General features: G+C 35.6%; 1 protein-coding gene across 1 annotated transcript in view; it reads left to right on the forward strand.

Annotated features, from left to right (window-relative positions):
* The window catches only part of CLEC2B (C-type lectin domain family 2 member B), a 16,883-nt gene continuing 2,296 nt past the window's right edge, over window positions 1–14,587 (forward strand). Inside the window, exons 1-4 of the mRNA XM_023549104.2 lie at window positions 1–231; window positions 2,355–2,441; window positions 9,357–9,532; window positions 13,385–13,488. Of these exons, the coding sequence (XP_023404872.2) occupies window positions 2,360–2,441; window positions 9,357–9,532; window positions 13,385–13,488 (362 nt within the window). The 5' untranslated portion in view covers window positions 1–231; window positions 2,355–2,359. The remainder of the gene's footprint in view (window positions 232–2,354; window positions 2,442–9,356; window positions 9,533–13,384; window positions 13,489–14,587) is intronic.

Raw genomic sequence — 14,587 nt, forward strand, 5'->3', positions numbered from 1 at the left:
TCAGAAAGGTTGCAGTTTAAAACCTTGTGTCGCTCTTCTAAAGTTGCATAACTCTAGTTTGGAGCTGTATTGTAAAAACAATAATAATATTTGCATTCTAAAGTTAAATAAAGTTAAAACTCTGGAGAATTAATTTGGAAGATATAAATCAAAGTATCCAGTTACCAGCACTGGCTAAAAGGGTGCCAACCACTGATAACAGCAACCAAGGATCAGGTGAAAAGAAGAAAGGTAAGTCCATTTCCAATTGCTCAAAATGAATGTAACTTATCAAATATGTTAAACAAAAGCCTTTGAAGATAACCATTGGGTTTTGTGGTTTCTTCCATCAAGCCAGAAAAAAAAAAAATCATTTTTTTTAGGTATCATTCACATAAGAGAAAATTATATCAAAAAAAATTTAATTTATAAATGACTGTTTCACCCTTGAAAATTTAGATTTACTTTATCTTACCTTTAATTATAATGGAGAGAGGCTTAATGTTTAAAAACTTTTAAATTAGCCATTGCTTCTAATATTTTAAAAAATTGTTTTATGGAGTGGCAGTGGAGTAGACTTTAGGGGTAGCTAACTAAGGAAAAAAAAAAAATTTTTTTTTTTTTTTTAACTACGGAAAGCGTATTTCCCTACAACACTCTTACCTAAACAACCTTGCTACCTTGGCTCCCGGAAGATACCTCCCGCAACGCTAAGAAGGGTAGGGTAGCTAATCTCTCTTCTATGTGATGACAGCTGAAATATCTGAAGGTGCAAAATGACCTTACTTAAGTTGGAGGCCTCTGTGGTTGGATGTTAGCTGGAGCACTTTTGGTTATCTTCCACATGATCTCTATCTATCTCTCTCCCTCTGTGTGTGTGTGTGTGTCTGCTTTGTGCCCCTGTCTCTGTCTCTCTCTCTTTTTCCCTTACTCTCTTTCGCTTTCTCTCTCCAGTACGTAAGCCTGAATTTCTTTAAATGGTGAAAGTAGAAACTACAAAGCCTCTTAAGGTCCGAGCTGGGAAGTCCAAGAGTGTCATTTCTGCCACATTCTCTTGATCAAAGCAAGGCACAAGGCAAATTCATATTCAAGCATGAGGGAATACAGTATACCTTTTGATGGAAGAAGTCACAGAGTCACAAAGTAGTATCAAAGGGAGGTGTGATTCATTGGGGACCACTTTTAAAAATCTACTACACATGGGAAGAACAAATTATTGATTGAAACATTGAATATAAGACTATATATATATATAATGATTATATTAATTTAAAATTATGAGTGTTGAGGGGTAGGTTATATGTATGAAAATAAGATTAGAGAGATATATGGGTGGAAGGATGTTATCCCAAATGATGAGACTGATTATCTCTGAGTTGTGTACATTTAGATATACTTTAAATTTTATTTTGTTCATTCATCCACTAAGGCCAAAATTTATTTAACAAAAGGATAAGTAGTTCTTCATGAGGTGAAAAAAATAGGAATGCTAAATTCTCTCAAAAGGTTTATGGCCTATCTTGAAATACTTACTACATTTTTTTTAATTTCATAAAATTTTACAATAGTAATGAATATAATCATATAAAATAATAAAAACGTTTCACTACAAAATGTGTCCCACATATATATATACTTTTTTTTTTCCTAGATGATTACTAGCAATGAAAAAAACAATGGCTTGTCCAAGCTGTTCCACCACTTTTTTCTTTTAAATAATATTTTATTGTGTTTTTGGTGGAGGTTTACACTGCAGTTTAGATTCCCATTCAACAATTTCTTCACAAATTGTTCAGTGACACTAGTTACATGCGTCACAATGCGTGAACATTATTTCCATTATGCTCGTTCCAAGCTCCTTTGCTTTAGGTAGCAGAAATCCCAAACCCAACTCTTCTGAATGATTATTCTATGACCTTTTAACTATATTATTTGGTCTCTGTATGAAATAAACTTCATTAGCTACAAAGTAAAAATTCTTAGAAAAATTCAGAGTGTTATGCTGATCTTTTTCTACAGAGGAAAGATACTGAAGAGTAAAATAGGCCAAGGCTCTAGGCCTGAGGTGATATTACCCTAGAGAGGCACACATACCTGATTCCTTGGACTGTGATAGTAAGAGTGATCCAGGGTAACGGCATTTAGCTAAGTGCTTCACTGAGAAATTTCAACCAAAAGAAAAAGCACATTTTTCTACGTGGCAAAGAGAAAAAGTACATAGTGCGTCGTTTCCTTGTGAGAAATCAGAACATAATGCCTAAAGAATTTTGTTAGATACCAGCTATGAATACTAATTTAGTCTTTCTTTTTTCTTGTTTCCTTATTTAAATACATGGTTTTTTTTTTTTTGTTTGTTTGTTTTTTTTATTTTTCAGGTTTTATGGACAGAAGGAAGACGCTAACCTATTTAATATGTGCTATTTTTGTCATATCTATTTCTTCCAATATTTATTTTATAACAAGTGAGTAAATTACATCCATTTTTCTCATTTATTTTCTCCTTTAGGTCGTTCTATTATATAATCTTCTTATTATCATTTTCTTTTTCTGTCTCAATCGTGGTCTTTTCTTATTATTCTGATTTTCTTCTCATTATTTATGATACGTTTATGGATATCCGTAATATAACAAGGCTTGTATAAGGCATTAAAAGAAGCAAGAATAATTGAGACAAAGTCCTTTCCTGATAAACTCATAACCCACTTAACACTCCCTCTGACTTATGTTGCCTTAGATCAGAGTTACTGGTCAAAATATATATACATACATATATAAAATCATGCAATTTGCATGTATCCTTTAGTTTCCTTTGTTCAGCATTGTATTTCTGTGATTCTTCCTGCCATGACATGTATCAACAGTTTATTTACTGTCGTTGTTGTAGGAAGTGTTGGAAAACTTTTTATGCAAAGGGCCAGGTTGTTGTTGTTAGGTGCCATTAAGCTGATTGCAGCTCATTGCAACCCTGTGTACAACAGAACAAAATACTGCCTTGTCCTGCACCATCCTCACAAATTGTTGTTATGCTCGAGCCCATTGTTGCAGCCACTGTCAATGCATCTCATTGAGGGTGTGCAGGCTGTCATAGAAAATAAACAAATGAGCATGACCATGTTTTCATAAAACAGAAAACTGGTATTTGAATTTTATATAATTTTTACATGTCATAAAATATTCTTTTGATTTTTTTCAACCATTCAAAAATGTAAAAACCATTCATAACCAGAGACTACATCAGCCTGAGACCAGAAGAACTAGATGGTGCCTGGCTACAACCGATGCCTGCCCTGACAGGGAACACAACAAAGAATCCCTGAGGGAGCAGGAGAGCAGTGGGATACAGACCTCAGATTCTCTTAAAAAGACCAGAATTAATGGTCTGACAGACTAGAAGGACCCCGGTGGTCATGGCCCCCAGACCTTCTCTTGGCCCAGGACAGGAACCATTCCCAAAGCCAACCCTTCAGACAGGGATTGGACTAGACAATGGGTTGGAGAGGGATGCTGGTGAGGAGTGAGCTTCTTGGATCAGGTGGACACTTGAGACTATGTTGGCATCTCCCGTCTGGAGGGGAGATGAGAGGGTAGAGGGGGCTAGAAGCTGGCGAAATGGACATGAAAAGAGAGAGTGGAGGGAGGGAGTGGGCTGTCTCGTTGAGGGAGAGCAACTGGGAGTGTGTAGCAAGGTGTATATAAGTTTTTGTGTGAGAGACAGACTTGATTTGTAAACTTTCACTTAAAGCACAATAAAAAAAAAATCATAGCTCATGGGCTGTACAAAAACAGAAGGTAGGCTGAATTTGGTTTCCCGCTATAATTTTGGACCCCTGCTGTAGAGTATTCCATTCTATGTATACAAAAAAAAAAAAAAATATATACAACACAATTAATTACTCATTCTACTTTTGATGGACATTTGGATTGTCCCACATTTTGACTGCTACAAATAGTGCTGCTTTGAACAACCTTATTCATGTATTTTAGTGAATAATGTATGTATAACATTTGAGATATATCTATGAGTGGAATTGTAAGTATAGCCTATGTGTAGATCAACTTTAGCTGAATCTTTCCCATTCCGTCTTGTAGTTGTTGTTTGTTTGCTTTTTATTCACTATACCATCAAAAGTATAAGAATGCCAGTTGCTTCCCATCCTTGTCAAATTTTTGTTGTCAATTTTATCCATTTTGCCATTCTGATGAGTGTGTACTGGGACCTTATTGTGTCTTTAATTGATATTCGCCTGATGACTAATACTGTTAAGTACTTTTTCACATTTCCTGGTCATTGGGTGGCACTATTTTGTGACAGGCATATTCAAATAGTTCATCCATATTTTTATTGAGTTATGCCTCTTTTTTCTATTTGATCCATAAGAGTTATTTACATATTCTAGTCTTTCGAGGAGTCCCTGAGGGGCATAATTGGTTAAGCGCTCAAATACTAGCCAAAAGGTTGGCAGTTCAAACCCACCCAGAGGTGTCTTGGAAGACAACCCTGGCACCTGCTTCTGAAAGGTCACAGCCTTGAAAACCCCATGGAGCACCTTTACTCTGCACATATGAGGTTGCCATGAGGCAGATTCCACTAGTCAGCAATTAACAACCAAAAAGAGTCGTTTGAAATTTATAGGTATTGCAGATATATTTTCTACTCTGAAGATTAACTTTTAACCTTCTGTATGGTCTTTTGATTAATAGAAATAATTATAAAGTATTGTAAATTTTCTTTTTTCTCTGTTGTTACTACTTTCTCTTGTTTAAGAGATTTACTATATTGAAAAGACGTAAAGGTATTCTCCTAGGGTTTCTAACATACTCCTTATTATGTCTTCTACCTTTCACATTCAGAGCTATAATGCAGACAAAATTTATTTATTTTTATGATTACTGGTAGAGAGTATGCCTTTTTTCTATTCAAATGTTCATTTGACCTGGAACAATTTATTAGAAACAGCATCGTTTCCCTGTTTAAATGCAGTTGGTTCTTTGTCATAAATCTGCTGTGTCAGCGAAGGCGTTTTCTACTGGATTTGCTATTTTGTTCTATTACCTCTGTCTTATCTATCCCTGTGTCAGTATCATACTGTCTTAATACAGTAGCTTCATAATAAATCTTGATACCCAGTATTTAAAATCTTTTAGCTTTGTGTTTCTTCTTCAGGATTGCCTCGGCAATTCTATTGTTGTTGTTAGGTGTCTTCGAGTCACTCCCAACTCATAGTGACTCCTATATACAACAGAACAAAATACTGCCCAGTCCTGCACCACCCACACAATCGTTGCTATGTTTGGGCCCATTGTTGCAACCATTGTGTCAATCCATCTCATTGAGGGACTTCCTCTTTTTCTATGAGCCTCTACTTTACCAAGCATGGTGTCTTTCTCCAGGGACTGATACCTCCTGATAATATGGTCAAAGTATGTGAGACGTAGTCTCACCATCCCTGCTTCTAAGGAGCATTCTGGCTGTACTTCTTCCAAGACAGATTTTTTCTTTCTTTTGGCAGTCCATGTTCAATATTCTTTGCCAACACCATAATTCAAAGGCATCAATTCTTGTTCAGTCTTCCTTATTCACTGTCTGGCTTTTGCAAGAATATGTGGCATAGTGGTTAAGTGCTACGACTGCTAACCAAAGGGTCGGCAGTTCGGAGCCACCAGGCACTCCTTGGAAACTCTATGGGGCAGTTCTACTCTGTCCTATAGGGTCGCTATGTGTCAGAATCAACTCGACAGCACTGGGTTTGGTTCGGTTTTGGAGGCATCTGAAAACATCATGGTTTGGGTAAGGTACACCTTAGTCTTTAAGGTGACTTCTTTGCTTCTCAACACTTTGAAGAGGTCTTTTGTGGCAGATTTGCCCAATGCAATGTGTCTTTTGATTTCTTGACTGCTGCTTGCCTGGGTGTTGATTGTAGATCCAAGTAAAATGAAATCCTTGACAATTTCAGCCTTTTCTCCATTTATCATGATGTTGCTTATTAGTCCAGTTGTGAGAATTTTTATTTTCTTTATGTTGAGGTGCAATCCATACTGAAGGCTGTGGTCTTTGATCTTCATCAGTAAGTCCTTCAAGTCCTCTTCACTTTCAGCAAGCAAGGTTGTGTCATCTGCATAACGCAGGTTGTTAGTGGATCATTCTCTAATACTTATGCCTCATTCTTCTTCATATAGTCCAATTTCTGAGATTATTTGCTCAGCATACAGATTGAATAGGTTTGGTGAAAGGATACAACCCTGACGCACGGCTTTCATGACTCTAAAAGACGAAGTATTCCCTTGTTCTGTTTGAATGACTGCCTCTTGATCTATGTACAGGTTTCTCATGAGCACAATTAAGTGTTCTGGAATTCCCATTCTTTGTAACGTTATCAATAATTTGTTATGATCCACACATCCAAATGTCTTTGCATAGTCAATAAAACACGGGTAAACAACTTTCTGGTATTCTTTGCTTTCAGCCAGAATCCATCTGACATCAACAATGATATCCCTGGTTCTGCAGCCTCTTCTGAAACCAGCCTGAATTTCTGGCAGTTCCCTGTCAATGTACTGCTGCAACAGATTTTGAATGATCTTCAGCAAAATTTTATTTATGTGTAATATTAATTATATTGTTCAATAATTTCTGCATTTGGTTGGATCATCTTTCTTGGGAATAGACATAAATATGGATCTTTTCCAGTCAGTTGGCCAGGTAGCTGTCTTCCAAATTTCTTGACATAGATGAGTGAGCGCTTCCACCAAAAGCATCCACTTGTTGAAACTTCTCAGTTGGTATTCTGTCAACTCCTACAGCCATGTTTTTCCCCAAGACCTTCAGTGCAGCTTGGACTTCTTTCAGTACCATCAGTTCTTGATCATATGCTACCTACGAAATCATTGAATGTTGACCACTTCTTTTTAGTACAGTGACTCTGTGTATTCCTTTCATTTTCTTTTGATGCTTCCTGCATCATTTCATATTTTCCCTGTAGAATCTTCAATATTGCATCTCGGGGTCTGAATTTTTTCTTCAGTCCTTTCAGCTTGAGAAATGCTTAGTGTGTCCTTCCCTTTTTGGTTTTCTAACTCCAGGTCTCTGAACATGTCATTATAATGCTTTACTTTGTCTTCTTGAGTCACCCTTTGAAATCTTTTCAACTTTTTTACTTCATCATTTCTTCCATTTGCTTTAGCTACTCTGTGTTCAAAAGAAAGTTTCAGAGTCTCTTCTGACAGTTATTTTGGTCTTTTCTTTTTTTCTTATCTTTTTAATGACCTCTTGCTTTCTTCATATATGAAGTCCTTGATGTCATCTCACAACTCGCCTGGTCTTTGGTCATTAGTGTTCAATGTGTCAAATTTATTCTTGAGATGTTCCCTAAATTTGGGTGGGGTGTACTCAAGGTCAAGCAGCACTAGTGGTGCAGTGGTTAAGAGTTACGGGTGCTAACCAAAAGGTCCAAAGTTTGAATCCAAAGTTGGAAACCCTATGGGGCAGTTCTACTCTCTGCTACAGGGTCTCTACAAATCAGAATCAACTGGAGGGCACCTAATAACAGCAACATACTTAAGGTCATACTTTGGCTATGGTGTGAAAGTTGAAAACAAAGAAGAAGAATTGGTAGTTGGAAAATATGGCCTTGGTGACAGAAACAATGCCGGAGATCACATGATAGAATTTTGCAAGACCTACAGCTTCTTCACTGCAAATACTCTCTTCAATAACATAAAGGGCCACTATACACGTGGACCTCGCCAGATGGAATATACAGAAATCAGATCAACTACATCTGTGGAAAGAGATGACGGAAAAGCTCAATATCATCAATCGGAACAAGGCCAGGGGCCTACTGCTGATACTGACAATTCTAGGTCCTTTAAATTGTCATATAAATTTTAGAATCTGTAATTTTCATTGAGATTGTATTAAATCTACAGTCAATTTTGGGAGAATTGTCTTCCTTAACAATATTGAATCATCCATTTGAAACATTTAATTTGGTCATGACTTTGCTCATCAATATTTTATAGCTGTCAGAATGGTGTCTTGCAGATCTTTTTAAAGATTATTCTTAAATACTTGATGTTTTATACTACAATGGTTAAGTGGTACCTCCTTTTTAATTTTCTTTTCTATATGTTGTTGGTATAAAGAAATACTGTTTAATAAACTACACATGTATATTTGCATATCTATATGTTTATACACATATGTGTATGTATACATATGTATATATTTCTTATATCTAGCAACCTTGCTATGCTTAATTGTTAATTACTGATAAATTATCTCCCATTTCTTTTGGATGTTTTATGTGAACAATCAGATTGTCTGCAAATAATTATTTGTAGTTCTTATGATTTATTTATTTATTGTCTCAGTTTACTGGCTAGGACTCAATACAACATTGAGTAGAAGTAGTGATAGATGACTTGTCGTTCCTTGTATCTCTCCCAATCTTTGTGAAAAAGTTTTCAATATTTCCCTATTAAGCAAGATTATTTGTGCATACTATTAATCATATTTAGGAAATTTCCTTTAATTCCTAAATGGCTTAGAAATTTTATCCTGAATCTTAACAAATAATTTATATTGACCAATTGAGATATTCACTTAACTTCCCTTCTTTCTGATGTTAATGTGTTGAATTACACAGATTAAAAAAAAAAAGTTAAACCAATCTTCCATTTCTGGAATAAACTTAATTTGATTATAATGTATTAATCTTTTAATATCCTTTAATAAAATTAAGTAATATTTAAGTTGTACACACATATGTTCATGAGACTTTGACCTATAATTTCCATTTCTATAATACTGTTGTAAAGCATTGGTATCAAGATTATACCAGCCTCTAAAATTGAGTTGAAAATTTTTCCCTCTTTTTCTATTTTCTGAAAAAGTTTGCATAATATTTGTGTCATTTCTTTCTTAAATGACTAGATGTATTCACAAGTAAAGCCACTAGGACTGGGAGATTTTTTTGTGGGTAGTTTTTTAATGAAAGAGCTAATTTCTTTACTAGATAGAGTGTTATTCAGTTTTATCACTTTTTTTGTCAGTTGTTCTAAGTTGTGTTTTCTTAGGAATTCTCTTTCCTTAAGTTTTGAATTTTTATCTTTATCCCTCTCTAATTATTTTTTTGTCCATCAGTCTTGCTAGTGGTCTATCTTATTTTAGATTATTCCCAAAAAGCCAACTGTTGACTTTGTGAATTTTTCATATTAATTTTATATTCAGTTGATTTCTGGTGTTAACATTTTTAATTATGTCTATCTACTTTCTTTGGTTTTAATCCATCATTCTTTTACTAACATTTTGAGATGGATAATTGTCTTACTTATAAAACTTTTCTGGATGTTAAAATCTATATTTGTCTCATTTTCAGAGAAAATGCAAGCTGACATATACAAGGGTCCTCAGTATTTTTGCCCAGATAACTGGATTGGTTACAAAAACAGATGCTATTATTTCTCTGAGGAAGAAGGAGATTGGCATTCAAGTAGCTACAACTGTTCGGCTCTAGGTTCTACACTAACTGCAATTGACACCACGGAAGAAATGGTAATACACACTCCTTTATGAATTATTTTGATTTGGGACATCCCCGATAGCACTGGAAATATTCAAATGTCATTACAGGCTTTTAAAACTTTCTAAACATGTCTGTTTTATGTAGAATATTAAAAAATATATATTATTCAGAATGTACCGTATAAGATAGTGAAAAAACATGGGGATATTTTGTTTGGAGAGCATAAGAGCTGAATGAAGTGGTAGATGTCATAGCTGTCCTTATCGAGAAGTATAAATAGAAGAACTTGGTAGTATTTGGAAACTTTTTTAAAGCCAGTGTTCCACCAAGAGAGAATTGCCTCAGGAAGTTCTCCATTCCACTCTCTCTTCGAGGAACTATCCTTTGACTCTCAGCTTGGCTTTGCTATCTGTCTCTGAGGTACCAGGAAAGCCTCTATCAGAGCATTCTCTAACCAAAAAAAAAAAAAAAAACCTATTGCCTTTGAGTTGATTTCGACTCATACCAAACCCATAGGACAGAGTAGAACTGCCCCATTGTGTTTCCAAGGAGCAGCTGGTGGATTCAAACTGCTGACCTTTCCAGTTAGCAGTCAAGCTCTTAACCACTGCACCACCTGGGCTCCTACCTGTAATTAATGTAATAGTGTGCTAGAAAGTGTTCCCCCAGACCGAGTACGAGCTTCCAGTGAGCAGAGACCTTGTCTTATTTGAAGTTGTATGCTTAGCTGCTGCACAGAGCCAAGTACAAAATAAAAGTTTAATGGATCCTTGTTGAATAAATATTGATTTACATAGCAAATATCTTATGAGTAAAGAGAATGCCTAAGAAGTCAAACAAGGGGTTGCAAAACTCTGTATCTCTGGCTTTGTGAAGTCTGTTCTTTCCTCCAGTCCCTCGTACAGTAAGCATCAATGTTTTCTTCTCATTAGTCTCTTCAAGGAGAAAGGATAACAGAAGAGGTAATGTAACTTTATTTAAAAAAAAAAAAAGAAGAAGAATGTGCACCTGAGACCTGTTTCAAATATAAAGCGCATACAGCAGGACACATAGTTAAAAGAACATTGTGTTACTTCTGTGATGAACAAGACGTATTCATGCAATCAGCATGAAGATTGGGTCAAAATAAAAGAATGTGAACCAGGCTACATCAGTTTATAGATCAGTGCAAGGGAACAAAACTATTTGGAAGCAACAAAAAGTATAGAAAGCTGAATTACATGTGAAAAGCTAGATGGAGAAGCAAATGAAGTAAGTCACAAGTTCAATTTAATAAACAAGGCTTTTGTATTCAGTAGTTTCACTGCTGAATTCTGAAAGACTTTTTTTGAAAATAAACTTTCTAAGAAATTCTTGCATTGATCCTTATAGCTCCTCTCGGGTAAAAAAAAAGATTCCATTAGCAGTAAGACGAAAAATTGAATGTAAATAAAATGTTTAAGGGATTTAAAAAGAGCGAGACTATATTAAAAAAAAAGTTACATACAGAAATCTTATCAGCAAAGATTGGCAAAAATAGCCAAGATCATGGCACGTAGCAATCAGAAATACTCCAAATTAAGAGAAATCATTAAACATATCAAGTAAGAATATTCTGGATCAAGAAAAAAGACTTTGATCATAAAATATTCCCATATATTTTGAAGAGCATAGAAAACTACAAAAACAGGGAAAATTTAAGTGACAAATAGAATGAGGTGTAGCTGCCTGTGAAGGAGTAACAAAAGTAATGTATAGAAGAAATGGGTTATTTCTTTAAAATTATTTAATTAAAATATTCTGAATATATCTTTAAATGACAAAGTAATATTTTCCCTAGTAAGATATCAGACAAAACTTGTTTCATGAAATATTTTCCATATTCATTTCCACCTATTTTAAAGTATCTTGCATTTTTAATGAGGGCTATGTGGGTATTATTATTATCATTACTGAGCAAATAATGATTAACATTTTTCATAGGACAATATCTAGGAAACACACTTCCTAATTCCTTGTCACCAAGACTACAAATTCTGAGCCTCATCCAAATTTTCCAATTATTCAATAATATATATCCAGTTGGTTTCCAGCACATGTTACCTTGCCTTTTTTCTGGAAACAAGCTCTTTCCTAAGCCTAGCATATGGATTGCCCTCTTCTCCCTTCCTTTCATAGTCACCTTTCACAGCACACCAGTGTGAAAGAAGCTCTCAGGTGCTCCTCCCTGTAAGCTCCAATTTCACTGTATGTGTTATACTCATTATCTTCTTCTTATCTAGTAGGATATTTTCTAACTCTATGTCTACATAATTTTCTTCACTACATATGAAGTCCCTTAGGTCCAGGGATAATGTTTTATTAATCTTAACCCTTTGTAAACCCAACACTTAGGTCCAGTAAATCGAAAAATATTTCAAATAAATTTATGAAATGCTGCAGTAGATGGTATGTTAAAATGCCAAAGATTATCAGTGTCACTGTTATTAGGTGGGATTTAACCATATGATATGGTATGGTATAACCCCTTTATGTTTATCAGAAAATTGAAACACAGTGATGCACTGTCGAGCTTGTGATTTCTCAGCTGTTTAGTAGTAGACCAGACCCAATGACTTTCTATTCTTGTTGATGTTAGTTGCTGTCAAGTCAATTCCAACTCATGGTGACCCCATGTGTATAGAGTAAAACTGTGCTCAATAGGATTTTCAGTCTGTGATCTTTCAGAAGCAGATCACCAGGCCTGTCTCTTGAGGCACCACTGGGTGGGCATGAACTGCCAACCTTTTGGCTAGCAGTTGAGTGTTTAATCATTTGTTCCACCTAAGGACTCCAATAACTTTATGTGTGTGTGTATATATATACATAAATTCTATGGTAAAAGGACTCTAAGGTAGCAAGAGAGTTTCAACATTGAAGGAGGAAGAAGAAAAGAAAAAATGTCAGAAAAAAAAGCATTATATTTATCCCTAAATGATGTTTTTAGAAATCTAAATGGGAGACTAAAATTTGATAACCAGATTCTAAATTAATGAACCGTGTACATGTGTGTCTGTATGCACAAGGGTGTGCATACACAGGCATGCACACTGATGGCTTTGGGGGAGACATAGAGATTTGAAGTAAGATACAACATCAAACTGAATAATTCCTGGAGCCACTGTGGCTGTATGAACCCCAAAACTATTGCCCTGAGATAATCTTTAAACTTTAAACCTTAAACCAGAACTATCGCCTGTAGTCTCCTTTGAATCGAAAAATTGTTGATCTCAATTAGTAAAGTATGTCTGCCTTGAGCATTATACCCTTTTAATAAATGATCTATGTGAGATCAAATTGGCAATGACAACTCAAAAGGTTTGATGAAAAGTTTAGGGGACAGTGAATTTAAGAAAATGGTGTGGGAATAATTTGGAAAAGGATAGTGAGAATAGTAGCACACCTTGAGGAATATAATCAATGTCATTGGATTGTCCATGTAGAAATTGTTGAAATGGTGTCTCTTTGGCTGTGTATGTTTTCAACAAGAACATTTTTTTAGAAAGCATTATAGCAAATAATGGATGACTAGAAATACTGCATAAGAGCTCAGTCACAAACTGGCCTTTCAGGAACTTACAGTTTTAAATTTCTGGAGGAATGTATTTCCAAGTTGAATATTTATCAATTTAGAACCAAAAGGTATTTTAAAGAAAATTTGTCTCACATCTTTGTTTTACGAATGAGAAAACTGAGGGTCAGAGAGATTAAGGTACTTTTTCAAGATCACATCGCTATTTTCTGGCGGAGTCAAGAGTTGAACATTTGTTACCTTGCTCCTCGGAACCTGCAAACAAGAGAGACTCAGTGGGATGTAGCAAAGGCTGACAAGCAAAATTATCAAATTTCTCTTGTCTTTCCAGAATTTTCTTATGCGCTACAAATGCAGTACTGATCATTGGATTGGACTGATGAGGAAAGAAAATCAAATAGGAGAATGGGTAAATGGTACTATATTTAATATCTGGTGAGTATCTTTCTTTCTTTGAAAAATTAAGATAATGCAACATTTTCTAGGACTTGTGAATTAGACAAATTTCTCCAGGGCTTGAGATTAATGTGCATGTTGGAAACAAGGTTGTGCCATTTTTTGAGATTAGTCCCAAGTGTCAACCCAAACCAAAAAACCAAACCCATTGCCGTTGAGTTGATCCTGACTCATAGTAACCCTGTAGGACAGAGTATCCTGCCCCATTGGGTTTCCAAGGCTGCAATCTTTAAAGAAGCAGACTGCCACATCTAACTCTCACAGAGTGGCTGGTGAGTTCCAACTGCCAACCTTTCAGTTAACAGTTAAGCACTTTAACCACTGCACTACCAGGGCTCCTAGGAGTTAACCAGAGAGGTTAAAGTAAGACATAAGGGAGAAGATCTCCTATTTGGTGATTTTGAAAATAAAGACATGAGATTCACATGCACAGGGTAAAACAACATTAAATTTTTTGCCTCATTTCTGTCTTCCCCAATTCTGTATACATTCTTCAAGCTTCACATTACCTGTTTGCTGATGTCTTTCTGCAACTCAAGTCCAATTTGATGTTCATTCTAACCTGATTTTAGTACAGTTTGTCTTATCTTGGCTTTGATTTTATAATACAGAAGCCTGGTTATAAAGCTCTGGGTTGAATGCACACATGACCTCAGTGAAACCTCCCCCATGGTGACACCAGACACTTATTGGAGTTTCTGTATTGGAGTTTCTCAACAGCAACACTACTGACATTTTGGGCTGAATAATTCTTTGCTGTTGGGAGGAGGTTTTCCTGTGCATTACAGGATGTTAGCAGCATTCCTGGGCTCTATTCACTAGATAACATAGCACCTTCTCTGCAGTCTTGACACTCAAAAATGTATCCAGATATTCTAAGTGTCCTGGAGGAGGATGGGGGCAAAATCACACCTAGTTGAGGATCACTGGTTTATACAAATGACCAATCATATGTCATTAACTTAATGTCAGTGTAACAAATACGAATTCTTGGAAGAGGGACCTTTTTGGATATCTCAACCCCAGCAAGAAAGGACTGTGTCCAGAACACCCTTTCAGTACTCTGGACAGATACGAT

This window comes from Loxodonta africana, chromosome 4, assembly GCF_030014295.1.
Source record: "Loxodonta africana isolate mLoxAfr1 chromosome 4, mLoxAfr1.hap2, whole genome shotgun sequence".
In the NCBI taxonomy this organism is placed as follows: domain Eukaryota; kingdom Metazoa; phylum Chordata; class Mammalia; order Proboscidea; family Elephantidae; genus Loxodonta; species Loxodonta africana.